General features: G+C 42.6%; 1 protein-coding gene across 1 annotated transcript in view; it reads right to left on the bottom strand.

Annotated features, from left to right (window-relative positions):
* Positions 1-259: 259 nt before the first annotated feature.
* The window catches only part of l(2)k05819 (transmembrane protein 94-like protein l(2)k05819), an 82,821-nt gene continuing 63,488 nt past the window's right edge, over positions 260-19,592 (bottom strand). Inside the window, exons 25-29 of the mRNA XM_037430522.2 lie at positions 18,531-18,673; positions 17,759-17,856; positions 15,991-16,084; positions 14,190-14,354; positions 260-10,123 (exon numbers count right to left, since the gene is read on the bottom strand). Coding sequence (XP_037286419.2) covers positions 10,051-10,123; positions 14,190-14,354; positions 15,991-16,084; positions 17,759-17,856; positions 18,531-18,673 — 573 coding nt within the window. The 3' untranslated portion in view covers positions 260-10,050. The remainder of the gene's footprint in view (positions 10,124-14,189; positions 14,355-15,990; positions 16,085-17,758; positions 17,857-18,530; positions 18,674-19,592) is intronic.

The raw sequence follows: 19,592 nt of genomic DNA, 5'->3' as shown, positions 1-19,592 counted from the left end.
CGTTCAGGGCTCGCTCAGAACGAAGGTGCTCTTGGAAGTCTGGACACAACACATGCACTTGCTTTGGAACCAGGATATTAGCGAAAGTTTTACGAAAGGCCTACTATAAGAACATTAACATTAGATTTAACCAGCCCACCCTAACCAAGCTGCACCATCGGCCTTTGTCGTCTTTTAGATAATCGTTTTGTCAAGTTAGTCGAAACTTCTGACTTCTAGCTACCTATTTGAAACTCTATCTGAATAACTTGATTACGCATAACTTTATAAAAATTTATTCTTGAATGTTCGCACACCCCTACATAGAAAATGCTTCGCATCAATTTTTACTAATGCAATATATGTTGACACCGAAGCACTGTCTATGACAAGGCAATAGAGAGAATCTGCACGATTTATTGTACACAACCTTGCAAGAGAACAGGCGTGGAGTGCACTATGTCATAGTTGTATGGGATACACACAAAAAAATGTTCTTGCTTAATGTCAAATTTTACAATGGTGTCTGCAGTCACCCACTTTGTAATGATATGAGAGTGCAGAATAACATGAAGCACAGTTGGATAGTACAGAAAATAGACTGCATGTTTTTCTTCTTTTCGGTAAATCTTTCACAACATTTCACAGTAATTCTAGCTTCATAGAGTGATACATGGTACTCGAGGTTGTATGAGATGAGCAGATACTTTTAAATGATGTTCGGGAAATATGAACTTTGGAAAACATGTACTGCAACATATTTACATGGTACTAAAGGTGGTCTTGAAAGGCTGCAGCTGGAGTCGTTAACATAATTGTAATGTTGCGACATGAACAAAGAAAGAAATCAATTTCCATTCTGTAGCAACAGCTATAGGTACAACGACAGGGCTTATAAGAAAACTATGCGTGAGAATTCCACACGTTTCTTCTGGCTAAATTTACATACGGCATCTGCAGTGATAGCACGAGAGGTGCAGGTCGGCATAACGTGACTTCACAGCGCTTAAATCTCTTGTTTACCAAGACCAAGACTTGTTTGTGGGAATAGGTACGCTCAAACCTCATAACAAAGTTTCATATTATGCATAAATAAGTTCGCTATATCCGAAAATTTGTTATAGAGGTATACGCCTGCTATTATATATATATATTGAAAGACTACTTTTTCATTTACTTCGTTATAAACAAGAATTTGTTATATCCATTTGCATTATATCGAGGTATGAATCTAAATTCGTGAATTAAGTACTCTGGGCATTCTGACGCTTGCCACTCACTTTTGCAGAGTTTCATAGACACTGGTGTTTGTTTGCCACTATAACAGACAAGATGGATGAAAATGTCATGACATAGAGTTGGTATAATGTGAGGATTCATCTCGGTGAATCCCAATTGTAACCGCTCGTCACTCACAACCAGGTGACACTAGAGGGATGCAACTTCGATCATTGCTGAAAGCGCAACAAAGGTGTACAATTAACAGCACACACTTGGAGCGCGAGAAAAACGCAACGCAAAGGAAAAGGAACGAACACGACATGCAGCCAACTCTCAACTGATTGATTGTGAATTGGGCACATATAGTGCCCATTCTTTTCTGGTTGTCTTGCGTCTCAAGTTTTCTGTATAACACAGTTCCGACTCGCGCGTCTATCCCCCTTGATCACTATCGGAACAGAAATGCTAGCTTAGGGAGCTTGAGCATGTCCGGTTGATGCAATAACACTGGTTAATGAACCTGGATAGTGAGACTATACTATACGGGAGCTGTTGCAGAAAAAATAAGAAAGTACACAAAAAGGCTAGCTACTCAGGATTATGCCACTGTATGAAATTTAGACTGGTAGCTAAACAGAATGCACTTCGCTACTGGATTGAAAGTTATAGTACCTTGTACGAAGCATCTAAAGTGGTGTTGTGTACGTAAGAATGCCGTGGTTTTCACAAAGTGTGCATGAGCACGATTATTGTGAATGTGCTCTTTGTGAAATGCGTCTGACGCTACCACTGACATCACATGATTACGGACACTACGTATGTGCGACCAACTTGCTAACACGAGCTGTGCATCTGCCTGGCTGCCATCAGGGTCACCAACATGGCCGCTCACGTTGACATCCCTGGCACAATCTACGAATTGCTAGAATGTTACGAACAAACTAAAATAATGTCATGCTGGCTGTGGTTCCGCGGTACAAGTTGGAACTCCGTGGCTATGTCTTCGGCTGCTGTGGGCTCGTTACACCCAAGGTGTGCAAGTGCGGGCTCGCAAAGTCTCTTGCTGCACCTCTGTGAAGTTCTGCAATACGGCGCAATCATCGTGAGTACGAAAGTGGATATGTTTCAAGAGTCGAACGGTATTTGACAGACTGTGCTTTAACACACGAAATTACGAAGCTACAATGAATTGATGAGGGCACACATTCTGCTGACAAGCTTTTCAGGGCCAGTGCTGAACCATGTAGGGCATGTAATGGCATGCAGAAAAGTTTTGTTTTGGAATGAAACACACAGAATACGCTGTGCTCACAGAATGAAATGCTACATCAAACTTCTACATATCATGACTGGTGCATGCAATAAATACCTCAAGATAGCCACATCATGTCTAACCAGTAGAGTTGACATCAACTCTGATGTACGTGTACGAGCCAATATCCCGTCCATGTTACATGAGGCGAAGATGACAGAAAACGAAAGTATGTGGTTTACTTAGCCCTCAAATGATGTGCTTCAGTTTCCATTAGCACTGCCCACATGATCCAGCATCCAAAATTTCAAGGTAGTTCTACCGTTACAAAAATATCCTATTACAAATTGGCAAAAAACACACTTTAGAGGTATGAGAGTTCCTATCCCTATACAGTGCTTTGACAAAGAGTCCACGACACTGACGACATACATGGCCAATCACTGAAAGTCACAACGTCAAACATCATTGCTAGATTTACTACTACACATAGCAAAGTTGTCTTTGTTGGTACGTAAAAATGCCAGCAATCTCTCACAGATGGAATTTCATATTGAGGCTTTAGATGAGAAGTGATATGTGTATAATTGGGAATATGAGGTTGATACAACTTCACTTCGCAAGTAAATGATGCTCATCAAGAAAAAAAGTTCGCCCAGTCAGGACAATGACGCTCATGACGCTGATGTCAAAAAAATCCTGGCCAGGTGCATTCGATTAAAACCCATGAGCCAGTTCTGCTGTATAAATAAAAGCAACTGTGCAGTTTTTCGAAAATGTAACGTACAGTGCCACCCAGCAAAATGGTGAGTTGGCTTTAGATGTGAAAAAATTTCTCAACTGCTCATTTATGCTGAATACCAGTGGAACAAGAGAATGCAAATGTTAATTTTGGTTACATTATTAGTACATACAAACTGGAAACTTTTGTGAACTCTTTCAGGCCTGAAAGCACAGGAATGTTCGTTTGTTTAACCTGAGTTTAGTAAACCGCCCTGTTCTTCCACTTTTCTTCTACCCCTTTCGAGTTCAGGAAGTGCCGAAACAAAGTTTGTGTTAACCATAATAGGTTCACTACTAATGATCATAAAAAATGTGCTGCAGGCAGTGTGTAGCATATTAATTCGTAGGCAACGATGAGCAAAATGGGCTTGACACAAAGATGGTAGATTTCGTGCTCAATGAAAATTGTGCTAATGAGTGACATGCGACTGAAGAGACATCAAAGAGCCAAGATAAATCTAAAGGGACACTAAAAGAGAACATGTACTTTCTTTATATATGTTAACCACAATTTAACTATACCAAAAGTACCACTCCTTCTGCAACGAGATATTCGGTAAGCTAGAAAACGCGCAAAAGAAAAAATCTGGTAGTAACACCACTTTGAACTTTCCACACCTGCTTGTCGTGACGTCATAGATCTTTTACGGTGACTACTAAAGACTGTATAACTGCTTGTCAGGGGAGATTATTTACATTATGTTCTGAGGGACCAAATGTTCTGACATAACAAGTTTAAGAAAATTTCACTGAACCAACGTGGCTAAGGTAAGCATAAAGACTGCATTTGCAACGTCACAGTTGCACTGACAACCCTGTCCACAATTTTACAGTGAAAGCTGTTAGGAGATCACAACAAAAGTCACGTGCACCATAGTCGTCTGCCACCACCGCCTGTGTCCGGAACCACTATTGCAAGAATTAAGAAAAACTAAGTAAATAAAAGACCAATGACACAATGGGATAAAAACACTAATGATACAATGGAATTCGAACCCGTGTCCTCTGCGTGCCAGCCCAGTACTCCACCACTGAGCCATGCTGGTACTTCAAACGTCATTGCAAACAAACTGACCCTACGCTAGCTTCTTGTCAGGAAAGGAATCTTGTTATATGAGTAATAAAGCACTTTAGACCAGGAAAGGACTAACGAGGCGTCATACAATGTGAATTGGGAAACAAGAGTGTCGTCGAATGCTCCAACCCATTACAAAAGCCTGGGCCACAATTCTTTGTCGTTGTCAGCCACAGCCTAGAAAAATTGGACAAATTTCATTGCACGCGTATAGCGGGCACCATGATCCTCTAAAGAATGACAAAGAATGGCATGGTGAATGCTACCCTACCACACGACAATTGGGATGAGTTATGGCATAGTGGGTACCCTGCAAGTGTTCTTGTAGCAGTTACCCAAAGAATGTTCAAAAAAGGCTCTAGAAAAGCCGTTTTTCTCGCTTTTGCTGTGACTGTGCAGCGCGTACCGCCTGGCGTTTTTTTGATGCGAAACAAAATCAAACTGACTTTCACTGTATCTTCCAATAATTATTAGTCCTATGACTGTGAAATTACTGTCAATATAGTTCAGAAAGAATAATTTATCTGTCTAAGCTGAACTAAAGTTTAAGTTTAACGTATGATTAAAGCGTGATAACACTGATTACCATCGTCAATTATGTAGTGCGGACTAAAACAAACCTCTTCGTCTTCCGTAAATCAAACATACCCGTGCCTAGGCATTCCTTAATCTTGCTGTCTGTAAATCCAGTTTCCTGCTACTGTCATGAGCACCTCACCTGCACCACATTGTAATTAACAATCCACACCACTGTAATTAAGTCGTCAAACAATGAACACCAGAGCATGCAACCAACCTATGATGCGTTACCGCTCACATATTTTACAATGACAGCATTGACTCCCAATTTTTTTTTCCATTTATCTTAAGGCTCAACCAGAATGCTGTCTGCGTTGCATCAAATTTTCCATTTGATTATCCGAATTTTTGACACTCAGGTTCAAGGACCATAGGCTACCATTTCTAGAGAATGCATTTCTCCAATAGATTTCAGTCACCAACTTCAAGAACGACCACAAATCCATTGAGAATACTTGCACGCACTGTGTTCAAGACAATACTATATAAAAAAGGACTTTAACTAGCAGTAGAACATTACAAACAATAGCTGCTTGCTAAGCCTTGTTAAAAATTGTGTAGAATAATAAAACTTGAATGCACAACAGCATTGGCAACAATAATTTTCGATTGGGCAATCAATCAAGTTTCCTGAAATGTTCGATCACATGGCTAGCCAGAAACCCCAGAACTGTGACCATTCCTAATGCATGTGTGCTAATGCAACAATACCTTGAGCGTCTGCAAGGGGGGTGCAAAATAGGCACTCCCCTCCACCCCCTCAAGCCACACCAACACTTTCGGCTACCCAGACTACTCCAGCTCTCTCCTTCTCTCCCACTGCGATGCAACATAGGTTTGTACCCCCCCCCGTCCTAGACCTAATCCTGCTGACGCCCATGACCAATACTAACAAGAACAATAACCTATGAAGGCACCATTTAATCCAGCACATTAAATCTCGAGTGCCATTTGCAACCCTTCAAAGGTAGTTTGATGGGTGAAATGTGTTAAATTGCTAAAGCCCCAACTACATGTCTGATTTTCTGAGCAAACTTCTCTCTTTTTACAAATAACTTTCACGATTCCCCAAAGCTCGAGAACTACTGGTTCGGCGGCATATGCTTTGCAAATGGCAGAGTCCACTGTTTCAATTACATTCTCTTCTCTCGACAATTACATTACAAATTACATTCTATTCTCTCGACAAATCACGGAATAAGCCCGAAATCACTCGTAGTAAGCCCATCTATCAGCCATTGGCTGATTTGAACATGGCGCGCTCGGTTGTTACAGAGGTCGCCGTGAGAGGCCGTCACTTGTCCCCACGTGTGCACTTGATCGCACTGAAAAAGCTGCATATTCAAAGAAAGAAAAAGAAAACAGTGCTCAAGGTCACAAGGCGCGAGTGACATTTTTTGTTTGCCCCTCCCATCCCTCCCTGCTTAGCTTCCAGCGCTTTCGTTGGGCTGAGAGAAGAAAGAATGCGACTGCAGCGTGTGACAAATTTTTGTAACTCTGCTCGTACTGGACGGATTCTTAAATTTTCGCGCCATTCAATTTAGGAGGTAATATGCTTTTCCAGTGAATCGATTCTCTTTAAGAAAAACTATCGTCTTTAAGAGAATGTAAGCTCTACCCACAGAACAGGGGCGTACTTTCCTTGCAAGTGTGTGACAGCCGTCCTGGCTGTTTCCACTTGAACTGCGAGTGCTTTCACTTGGCTAATGTAAATACCACGTATGTTAAAAGTTAAAGATTCTTCTTTATGTTAAAAGATAAAGATTCTTTCTTAGTAGCTAAAATATTGCGTTTAGCTGAGCAGTGATGACAGCATTTCTGACAAAATTTTACCACGACATTCCAAGTTTTGGACATAAAACTAGCGACACAGACATATGTCCGTATGGGAAAGTCAACCATAGGAAACACTTCAGAACTGCCTGACATCACGAAATTGAGAAAGTGCTGCTGATTGGTGCATTGATGCAAATTCTTTGTGGGAGAAACAGTTGAAGGTTCAAAACATTTCTGGCATTTTTTCTTACGCAATAGCCGACTGTAGTAGCCTGGTGCAAGCGAACCTTGACGCAACAAAGGCAGACATAATGAATTATTGAAAGTAATGATCTTATTGCGTTTCTTCACCTTCTTATAAACACCTTCTTATAAATGCCACATATGTATGCGCCGAGCATGTTTTTGCGCCATACACTACTTTGTTGTAGCAAGCTTTAATCGCGTTTGCACGAAACATCGATTCCACTGAATGACCATTTTTCAGAATTTTAGGTACCCACAATTTTTTTTTTTTTTTTGCAAGAATGCCTTGATGACATGCCTCACCAACAGATTTTTATGCTGCACATTGTTACACCATCCAGCAAGGTCATGGAGGCTCGCTTTGCAGCTTTAGAAGCTTTCAGGGTAGCAAGCCTTGCCGCACACAAAGCCCTTGCGACTCGCCGTAATGCAGACAGTTCAATGCAGCTCAAGAAACACCATATTGGAAGCTCTTGTTGTTTGGTGCAGAATGTGTATTGACATTAGCACTTTAAGGACAGCAATGCAACAGCTGCGTTACGCAGAGGGGACTACCTGGCTGCATTGTGAAAGTCGATAATAGCAGCCAAGAACATCAGTGACGCGTCTTACGAAAAGGCTGCCCGTCTTGCCATGTGGTAGATAAATAGTTCTTGAAATGGATGAGCGGTCTGAAACATTGAATACGGCTGCAACACCTTAGCCCAATTAGGAGGAACATCTGAGTCGGAATGAACACGTCATTTCATATGAATGGTCACAAAAAGCAGTGATGCTCACATAACCCCAATGAATGGGACTGATTGGAATGAAGTTTCTTCCTGGATTGTTCCATGTGAACCTTAATTCCCAGCCCAAAACTCAACCACAAGCGATTGTACAGAAAAATATTTCAGCTGGAGAGTAAGAATTTTTATATTTCTGTATAAAAAGAAAAACAAAGCAGGTAATGAGCTCATTTGTATATTTTTATCATGAGGGCCTCAATGCTTAAGTAACGATTGCATCTTCCCAAAATATTTTTTGTCAGCCTTGGAAAGATTTTTTTCTCAACAAATCTTATGTTACAATGATTGCAAAAGATTTTTAGCAGATATGTCGACTGGTAAAACAGCTAAAAATTTTTTGCAACTGAGATATTGCCACCCTCTCTACAAAAAAAAAAACTTCTGAATTTGAATCTTTTCTTCCTTCTTTGCTAAGCCTATTTAGGTCAGGAAATTAATATGGGCATGGGATATTCCATGACAGAACAATAATAAAAAGCACAATGTGTTATTGCACCCGGTCTCATGACTGAATACGCATAGTTTATTCCCAGCCAACCTTTTCTATTCACTGGGATATTCAAATGGCCATCACATGACCATGCAGATTTTTAAAATGAATATACTCAACTCGCTCTCAAACAGCTGCCTTCTCGCTGAAATTTTTTCTACAAAATTCCTGGTGGTCGAATTTTGGACTGGAACGTATCACTTGGAATGGCACTGCTAACAAAACTAATACCAAACATCAGTTTTCATTCATGATGGATAAGATGCATCAAGCTTTCAATGTACTAACGTTACATCAGGACTGTTTCTAGTAATGCTTATTCAGGAATACGTGCTTATAAATTTGTCGAAATTCGCCACAATCATATCTGCGGGCTTCACAGGCTCGTTAACAGGTTCTTGGGTGGTTCGTTGAGGTGCTCTTTTTAAACCATCATCAAAGTAGGCACACCTTTATCTTGCCATCGCACATGTTTTTGATCTGTCACTGCAAAACATTACGTTGTTCCGTGTCATTGCGTACGAGTCCTAGCGTCACTGAAAACACACGAGCCTCCTACAGCTGTACATTTTCGTTCAGTCATTTTTTTCCGTATCTGTCATGTTGTTGCGTGACATCATTCCGTATCTGTCCCGTTACGTGATGTCATTTCGTACCAGTCAAGTCACAGTGTGCACATTCTTCCGTATTGTCAATGCATGCGTTCACACATTCTGCTATTGTACGCAAATATGCATGCAAGTCATTGGCTCACAGGAAGGTACGCACATAAACACGCCCGAGCAAGTGCAGCACCCACAATTCTTGGCCGGCGTTGCTGATGCAGGTTGCCGATTTCTTGTCTTTCGCTTTTTCTTAGCAGTTGTAAACGCCTTCAGCTGAAGTTGTTTGACAGTGGCGTTTTTTTTTCTTTCTGGGAGGCGACGGGAAAAGTCACGATGGTACTTGCAAACGTCCTGTGTTAAAGTCATTTGACAGTGGTGCCTCTGTTTTCAGATGTGATGGAAAAAGTCAAGACGGCACTTGCGATCCTCCAATAGTGAATAATTTTGACGGTAGTGCCTGTGCTGGGAGACGATGGGGAAATTTTGGGACAGTGATGTCTCTGTTCTGAGTGGTGTTACGGAAATTCAAGACCGCACTAGCAAGCAGAAATGCCTTGTGTTGAAATCATCTGCCAGTGCTGTCTGTGTTCTGAGAGGGAAGAGGAAAAGTAGAGACTGCACTTGCAAACATCTTATGTTCAAGCCCTTAGACAGCGGCTCCTCTGTTCTGAGAGACGGTGGCAAAAGCCAAGATGAAACTTGTGAATGTCTCACAATGAAGTCATTTGACAGTGGCATCTGTGTTCTGTGAAGTGACGGGAATGGTCAAGACTAGACAGAATCGATGAAAGGTGATGAATCGACAGACAACAGTGGATAGAAATGCAAAAAGTTCATAGGAATAGTGTGGACATCTAAGGTAGTGGCCCTCTGATGGCTCGGCCAGCTCGCAGTTGAGCTCGTGACGTGGCAGGGCATCACCTCTTAGTTTAGCTATGTGGCAGGTTTCACCTGGAATCCACAAGACATGGTGGAAGAAGACATTTCAAGCAGCTGCGAACATACGCCGCACGCTTCTTGAAAGCCCTGGCAGCAGTCACAGATACGGTCGCTGACGGTAACACTACCCAAATATGGGCACCATCTCGCACGGTGCACAGACTATGAGGAACTTCGAAGGCACGGCACAGCTTTTGTTGGGTGAACAGCCATCTTGGAAGGCAGCACAGTGACAGCACGACGTGCCGCAGGGCTCCCAGGGTGGTCACAGTCCACTTTGTGTTGAGGAGCGTCTTGCGCTTTGGACAGCGGGCACTTCAGAATGGAGAGTTCATGCCAAGCTTGGTCCCAAAGTCTAGCCTTGCCCTCTTTTGCTGTCGGTGATTCGCCCTGCAAGGCAAGCACAAAATGCGGGTCTCAGACTCTCTTACAGAAAGAATGGGGACAAAAGCATAAGTATTTGTTTAAAAGGGAAGTTTACTTTTATGCACCATTGACACGAAGATTGCTGTTAGTGAAGGTTATGCCACAGTGCACAGATGTAACTATTTTTAAAACCCTCTTGTACTTCGTTTGATTGAAAATCGAAGCTTGTGATTAAGTACATGATACTTCCTACCTCCGTGCACCCCCGTACAGTAATTGAGTTTTGCATCAAATTCAAGGCAAGATTAGTAAGCAAAGCATTTGCTGGGGCAATATTGTAATTTTAATGCGACAGCAATAAAGAGCTTGTTTCACAGAAATTTCGGCATAGGAGCTGGCGTAATTGGCGGTGAGCAAAAACATTCACGCTGTCCTTGAGCGAAAATTCAAAATATATGCAAATAAATAAATAATAAAAAAAATCTTCGGTCCTAGTGATAATCGAACCGAGGTCTTCTTCGTGGCAGGCAAGTGCTCCACCATGCAGCCATGCCAGTGTCTGTGACTGCTTCTTAAAGAAACGCTACAAGATTGTCATGTAGCGGGAGTCGTCTCGTTCACAAACGTAAAATTGCGAGGCAGAATCCTTGAATCACCCTCAGGCACCAAAACACGTGAACTGCGCAGCGTGCGGGTTTTTCAAAGCTGCCCACACATGGCGAAATGCATAACTGCGCAGGCGCGCATGGCACCTCACAGACGTATAGTGATTACTTCACCAATCTGCGAAAGAAAGAATTAACAGCACAGTAGGCACTTTGCAACTGTACTTGCAGTAGAAGACAATCTTGGATAGTTGGAAACAACCAACGCTGTGTTCACCTATGCTCTTTTCCTGGCAGCACGGTAAACACTGCTTACGGGGCGATTACGCTATCGAGTTCTCCTCTTGAAGGTGAAGCTCACGCGCCCTCAAGGTTTTAAAAAGTGCAGCTCTTAGGCACTCGTTCCTGCGTTGGGTGGTGTGTGTCCATTGTTGGTGTAACTGACGGAGCGAACAAGGACAAATAAGAGAGAAAGAAAGACAGCTTCCAAGGAGTGTTTCACCAAGAGAGCTGGCGAGCCGCTGTGTTAGCGTCTTCAGTGCCCCCGTGCCTGCTTGCGATTCATTTTACAGCCAAACACACACCTGTTTGTTGCTCAAGGGCACGAGAAGGTGGGTTGACCTGCGAGACTCGATAGAAGAAGGCATGCGTAGGCTTAATGGACACGTTGTGTGTGGAACGCTCTAGCAGACTCCTGAGGGCCCTTTTATAGTCCTGTGCAGCGTTCACGTCGGCTAGCGGCGGCACAAGTTGGTGACGCCATAGAGTTTCCTAAAACTAACCGAAGGGGACTCCGGCGCTGGGATCATTCAGCGACCATGGGAATTATGGGTAGTACACAGATTTGCCTAGTCTTCGTACTTGAGGGCGGCGAACCACACTTGCGGCGTCGTTTATTGCAGTTTCGGTTTCGTTTTGAAAGATAAAACCAATTATTTTCAATTTTGTGACCTGATTCGAAATGGTAAGCCTAAAATAATAAGGTGGTGAAGCGGAACCGCTGAACATTTGTTGAACTTTGTTTTGTGAGAAAACAGCTCTAAGCCACACAAACAGACACGGAGCCAGAAGCAGGCCAGAAGTACAAAGATTAGACAAATATGTGAACTACCCTTCATTCCCAGGCTTGCTGAAGCGCTGTGCGTTGCAGTTTCCATAGACACTAGCGCCGGAGTTCCCTCTAGTGTATATTAAGAAACTCTATGGGTGACGGCAGGATTCAGAATACATTGGCGCGAAAACGAAGTCTTCTGTGCTCCCACTTCCACCGTGTCGCCTTGGTGCATGCATATTTACTGAACTTATCGCGAAATCAAAACACTTAAACAGTTGCGCTCAGAATTCGCATTAGGCAGTAGTGAAATCGAAGGTGAAGTTTTTTTACCGCACAAACATATGACATTTTATGTCACATTTTGTACGAATTCAAAATGTAGGGTTGAAACAATGAGAAATCATTCAATAGGGACTGTCGATGAAGCCAATCAGTTGACAAGTGGACTTGTGTTTCATTAGGACAGCAACCGCCCTCTATAGAAGCATGTTCGTGGACAATTTGTTTGCTATCCCCCAACCTAACAAATGTAGGAGGAGAAGAGACAGGCACGATGGCAAGTTCGGCTGAACAGCACTTGAGCTAAAGCACTTTTACCAGCCCATTTACTAGGATGTTACCATATTTACTCGATTCTACCGCGCCCTCGATTGTAACGCGCACCCGATTTCCACCGCGAAAAAAAAAACAAAAAACAAACGTAAGACATCGATTGCAACGCGCACCCATTTTTCTCGCTGGCCCGCACGATCACACCACTCGAAAAAACGACTCCTTTCGGGAGCGTCTTCCATTTAAATATGAGGTACGGGCGAAACTTGTGCCTATCTGACGTGTAACAGAGCATTGCCGTTACTGTAGTTTTACCGTGGACCGATGTCAGCACGCGAACTTGCTTTGCCCCCTTCTTCTCGACGGTTGTGGTGCCAGGCATGTCGAAGTAAAGAGGCGTCTGATCGGCATTCCCGATTTGCCCAAGCAGGTAGCCGTTGTTGCGCTGCAAGTTCAGGACGAACCTCTGAAAACTGTGAAGCTTTTCATCGTACTCCTTCGCAAAACTTTTCGCATATGCATGTTCCCCTTCGGAGGAAAAAGCCTTTCCTCTTCATAAAGTTAGTTGTCCAGCACCTGCTCGCTTACAACTGGCTCCGCATTAGACCTTTTTCTAAGACTAATTGCATAGCCCGCACTTGGAGCAGTTCTGTCGTCACGGGCCGCTGTGCCCCTCACTGCTCAAGCACATACTCGCCGAGCAGTTCTTCAATTTGCGGAAACCGGCCCTGATGTGGTCCACTGAAGCCTTTGCGTAAAGCTTTGCTGTCGACAATCTTCTGCTTTTGTTTCCGCCTGTCCCGCACGCACGTTTCAGGAACTCCGAACGACCGACATGCGGCCCGATTTCCATCCGTTTCTGCACACGCAATGACTTTTCTTTTAAAATCGGCATCGTGGTGCACTCGAGTTTTTGGAGTCGGCCCTTCCACGCCGTCGATGCTAATGCACTACTAGATGACGAACTCCTCAGCACACGTACGAAGTGCCGCACATGGGAAACACATAGGCAGAAATGGCCGACGCGCCATGCCGACGCACGTAGGGGGCGGCCATTTTGGATTTGCCGATGGCAATAGATTGACTGTAATTTTTTTTTGTTCGTACTCGATTCTAACGTGCACGCGATTTATGAACTCGCTTAACCGGAAAAAAGATGCGCGTTAGATTCGAGTAATTACGGTATATTCTGTTAGCATTTTACTAATTTAGACGAGAAGGTATAGCCTGCGTCGTCACATGATTCAGTGCCACATCCCGAAACACGTGTTTTTACAACAATATGCCAGCTTAAAAGGTAGCAATGTGTCTATGATCAGCTGAAATATAATAAAATAGGATTGAAGCAAACTAATGCCACAACAGTACTACCTGCTCGACGGAAACAACAACAGCAATGCTGACCGAAAAAAAAAAAATAGATTAGGAGACCCTCAAGCTTCATTTTTAAGAGTTGAACGCAACAGCAATATTCACGTACGTGTGTGAATCCGCTCGCTAACACAACCGTCTTTAAATCGCTAGCCTGACTTTGCGCATCAATGAAGACCTAAACTGCGCAGTGAAGACAGCCAAAATGAGAGTTCCCTCCAAGTTTTCACCTTTATTTGCACCTACCTCGAATTTCCGCTCATGGCCAACACTAATTTTTTGCTCGCAATCAAAGATGCCACTGCCGCCACCGCCGACACTGGAATTTCTGTAAAACAAGGTCCTTAACGAAAGTGATAACGATCTTCCAGTAACGACAGAAACTTCGTGCAGTTTCCCTTATTCTGGAGCTTTGTGCCACCTAATGGGCTCCTAACAATTTTCAATTTGAAAGTATTGTGGTCGTATCAGAAAGAATAAAGGTAATAGAATTTGGGCAGCTTCTCGCCTAATTTCGTGTATCTTGACAACCTCGTTGAGCGGGAGCAACAGCAGCGTCCACAAGAGGCCGGTCAGCCACACGTACTGCGGAACCAGCGGAAGCACCACATCTAGTGGCTCAGTTGCCCGTGCCCAGATGTTGCACGCGCAGAAGGCCAGCTGCAGCAGCAACCTGGAAAAAAAAAAAGGAAAGCTTTTGATGCAATTTAACACTGCAACATTGAAATCAATGTTGGACTACAGTTCAGCATGCTTGTGTCTCGTGTGTCTTTTGTGCTAACTTAAGGGGGCAGACTGGTCTTTGCGACCAAAAAGTGACAAAAAATTCATTTAAACAAAATTGAAATATTTGGTTTCTGCAAGTATTTTTTCATGTCTTTGCAAATTTCCACACATCAGGAAGGGGTAATTTTTTGTAATGTCATTCTAACTATCCAGATTCTTGGTGCTGTTAACATGCAGAACCTGCAGAACAATGGGGAACCGACATCAAGGCTTCTTTATAATTTGCCGGGACTTTTGTTAGAAGCTCTGCTACGAATTTATGAGCACCTTTATGAGGACTGCAAAACGTGCGCACCATGATTGTTGCTTTCTGAAGAAGCTGTGTGCTTTCAGTTTTTGTATTTTTCTCAAAAAAGTAAATTTACGACTGTTCAATTTTGAGGTCTCAATATTTCTGCAGCTAGGGCAGGTACAACAATATTTCTTTTTACAATGAAAACCTGTATGTGTGTAGAATGCAAGTATGGGAGCAGAATTTAGAGCACAAGCTCTTTTAATTAATTACTCATCAAAATTGTAATACAATTCCAACTGCATTTGCAACTGGATAGTACATTTTGCTGTAAAATAACCAAGAAAAGACTAAAAACAAGAAACTCTTTCAGAGTTTCAATCTATAATCATTTGTCTATGTTGGCATATCTCAAGTATCACTTTTAATTAGGCACTTTTTTCTATGGCAGCCTTAAACAATAGGGGATGAACTTAAGTTATCTGAGGAACAAGATGAGTTACAGGAAAACTAATTAAATATTTGAAATCAGCAGAAAAAAAACTGCATAATCTTGTTCAGTTTCAACAAGATCACTGAAGAAATAAACAAAAAAAAATGTCTAAGACCAGCCTGCCCCCTTAATTCCTAGTATGTCGCGCCTCCTTGCACCCAAGCATTGTCTTTAACTGACGCGATACATTTTTCTTGTTGACAGAGTGGAAGTGAATTGCACCTAATATGTTTGGTTTAGCAGCTCTTATATCCCTTCTACCTTAGCCCTATTCTTTCTTAAAATGCATTTGTGCATTTCATTTGTGTGCCCGTTTAAACTGTACCAATTACACTCAAACCATGATATAACGAACCTGGACGTAACAAAATATAGGTTATAACGAACTAAGAAATTGGTTTTGCAATAGTTATAGACTTAGGAATAAACCATTGTAACAAATTTTTTGATGTAACAAGCTTATTTTCATGTAAGACGCAATTTTGTTATAATGAGGTTTCAGTGTACTCCTGCATGAATCACTGGAGCATATCAGCATTTTCTCTGCTTCTTGTATAATTTTGAGAACCAGACAACTGTGCCAATTTCGTTGGTCCCATGGGGGTCGAATCAATGGAAGTCGCCCATAGTTGTGTGAAATTCATTTAATTGTGTTTCGCAATTCAATGGTAAAATCATGCATTGGTACGATCAGGAAAATACCTACAGCAAGCCAACATACAGGGCTGTCTAAGGAAAAACCCGCATGCCAATGCTTGCTTGGGCATGTTCGAAGTGCTTCAAAGTTGCGTGACTTACACAGACAGACTTGTGGCAAGCCAGCACCGGTTTGTGGCTGGATTCCTCTTCCACGCTGGCTTCGACCGGTGAACGAAGCTCATGGAGATGACGACTGCGACAAGAGAAGTATGGCAACATCTGCGTCCCAATAACTTTCAACAATTGCGACTAGCGCTCGCGGTGCATGAAACAGAGAAACCTGGTAGTTAAGAGCAAAACCCCTAAGTCTGGTGTGTGAAAAAAAAAAAAAAAAACAATTCTGAACAACACGAGAGGCCAATTGAAATGCAGCTAATTTGATGTCTTCCGAAGGTGGTTGCTTTGTTCTGGGGAATAACTAATCAATGAGCAATTCAAAGGAGACAAAAATTCGGGAGGTAGGACCGCAACCACGGAAAGTTTTGCAGCGCCGATACCACGGCTCTAGGCAAAAAGATGAACCACAAAAGAAGCTGGATATCATCATATTGTGAATACACAGAACAACCTCTGTACAAAAATTTTTGTTTGAAATGCGAGCGAACCCCCAGTGAAAAGCTCACAAAAAAAAAAGACATGCATTATTTATACCTACAGACATTCCTGCTTTCCACAATAATGTTGCTATGCACACATGTTTATACAACAAGCTTGCTGCAGTGAAAATCACACGGCAAGACTGTGCTCATATTGATTGATATGTTGGGTTTAACGTCGCAAAACCACCATATGATTATGAGACACGCCGTAGTGGAGGGCTCCGGAAATTTCGACCACCTGGGCTTCTTTAACGTGCACCCAAATCTGAGCACACAGGCCTACAGAGTTTTCGCTTCCATCTAAAATGCGGCCGCCGCAGCCGGAATTCAATCCCGGGACCTGCGGGTCAGCAGCCGAGTACCTTAGCCACTAGGCCAACAGGGCGGGGCCTGTGTGCTCCTATAAGAAGCGCGTAAGTGCCACCCCACCAAAGAGGTCGCTAACGTTTAAGCGTATTGAAGCTGCAATGTCACCGGACTGAAAGTCGGAAATTGTCATTATCAGTCAAAAAAGCACTGTTTCGGCTTGACGCTAGTACGCTCAAACCTCGATATAACGAATGCAGATATAACAAATTATCGGTTACAACGAAGTAAGTGAAAAATGGCTCTGTCGTAGGTACAGTGCTACAGATGTATGTTTATAATGAATTTGCGAATATAACAAAGTATTTTCATGACAGGTGTGACTTCGTTATAATGAGGCTCAAAAATCAAATCGAGCAACCACAGATTTGACTTTCAAGCGACTAATAACCTCATGCCTTTGGTTAGTATGCGAGGTTTTAATGGTCAGCTGCCACCTTGTGCAAAGACGACATGCCAAGTAATGCCCTCTGGCAAAAGGAGTGCTTACAGACGGCACTGGCTGACAACCCCAGGAATCACACGTTCAGAAATACCCAACGAAGTAGATGGTGAATTGTTTTTCGTCGCAGCTCATTTTGCAGGGCATTGGACTCAAATTTCGAAGGTTGTGGGCCCAGCTATTACAGACAGAAATGGTGATTTTCTTTCCATCTTAATCCATTCCCATCGTGTCTAAGTTACCACACTAATGTTCAAGACATCAATCAATGTCTTCTATAAGAATTCCCCGGCCTGAATGGCTATTGGATTTGCTTGGTTCAGTCCGAAACAGTTGCTTTTCAACCATTTGAGACTTCAATGAGCCAGAATGGTTGCAACCGAATCGGTCGCGCGACTTGAAGCGTTAGCGGTCTGAACAAGCCCTTACGGTCGTGCCGAGACAACCGAACAATGCTCACCGAAGTACAGGACTAGAAAGAAGGCGGCAACATTTTGGCACAGGGCTAGACCGGACACCCAGGACACGGCTGGTGTGTCCGCTGTTTCTTCGGTCGACCTGCGGCAGGTTACAAAAAGTCCGAACAAGCCAAGCCAAAATTAATCCCACCTGCGCACCTGTAATGCATCTATAGTGGGTTCAGTTGGTAGGGCTTAGAGAAAAATTGTGTCACTGTAAGAACTTGTGCAAAAGGTATACAAATCACGCAGCAATGAAATGGCATGTACAATGGACCGCAAGAATTTACAGACCGACAGCCATGAGAAAATGCTAAATTTACTTGCAGACTGTGTCTATAGGCAGAAAAAAAAATGTACGTCATGTTTTTCGAGGATGTAGTGAAGCATCAACTCTAGGAACATGTATATATAAAAAATTACTCTATGTAGTTCAGTATATCTACAATACCTTTGCTGATCATATATGCATTAAAAAAAAAATTATTACATATAGTTAAGGTATTCGACTTGACAAAGCATGACTTATGAGCCAAAAGATGTACAAAGAAAGAAAGTACAGAGGAAGTTTATTAATAGGTTCTTAACTTATATATACTATAATTACAACTTAAGTATAGGGTAAGTTTATTAACAGGTTCTTAATTTACATATCATAATTACAAGCTAAAAGAATATGATAGGAAAGAAAACGAACTTGAATATGGTGAGAGCTGAGTATGGTATCTCCACCGTACACTCAATGAATGAATGAATTAATTCATTAATGCTCACCCTTCGTGAGAGAAGAATGGCCAGCACGGCGTGGAGCCACTCGTATGGCAGGAATGGATGAGCGCCAGGGTGAAGCAAGCCAAGGTGACTAACACGGATGGGCAGAACTTGGCACAGTAGCAACCGATGAAGAACAGCACCACCTTTTTGCATCAGAGAGAAACGAAACAAGTGCAAGAAATAAATGATCCCTAAACAGAACAAGTGCCTCGAATAAAAGTGCAAAATTACAATGCAAGCCCTCATTAAGTTTTTTCTTGATATACTCAAACCTCGATATAATGCATCCAAACATAACAAATTATTGGTTTTAACAAAGTAAATAAAGAATGGCTCTGTCATTAAGTACAGCGCTATAAATATATGCTTATAACAAATTATTAGATATCACAAAGTATCTTCAGGGCAGGTGTGACTTTTCTATAATGAGGTTTGAGTGTATGTTCATTTGGATAAAATGTAGGGGTGGATCATAGAGTTTCCTATTAATACACTAGAGGGAACTCTGGCGCCAGAGTCTATGGGAGCTGCAAGGCACGGGGCTTCAGCGACCATGGGAATGATGAGCAGTACACGGATTTGTTTAATATTCGTACTTTCGGCTCCGTTTGGCGTCGCATGGCTTGGAGCAGCTTTGTTACAAGACAAAAATCAACAAATGTTCGGCAGTTGTGATTCACCACCTTCATGTTTTAGGCTCACCATTTCAAATCGGCTCATGAAGTTCAATAGGGTTCGCTCTTTTCTTGGAAACAAAACCAAAACACAGCACTAAACAAAGCCACAAGTGCGTTCGAGACCCGCGAGCACGAAGACTAGGTAAATCCGGGTACTATCCTTCATTCCCATGGTGGCTGAACGATCACAGCACCACAGTCCCCTCTGGTTCATTTTAGGAACCTGTATGGGACAGATGGATGACACCCATTGGCACCTACGACGCAAAAATGACATGCATGTTTGCAACAGAGTGTCGGTTGTGCCTGCCATGCTGCCTGCCAATTGCCTGTGCTCTGCAGAGAAGCCTGCCTCGTGTGATAACAGCGATTATGTTTTGATGTA

The sequence above is a fragment of the Rhipicephalus microplus genome, chromosome 7 (genome assembly GCF_043290135.1).
Source record: "Rhipicephalus microplus isolate Deutch F79 chromosome 7, USDA_Rmic, whole genome shotgun sequence".
Lineage (NCBI taxonomy): Eukaryota > Metazoa > Arthropoda > Arachnida > Ixodida > Ixodidae > Rhipicephalus > Rhipicephalus microplus.
Note: the sequence above shows the minus strand (reverse complement) of the source record. Positions and strands in the feature narration are given on the sequence as shown.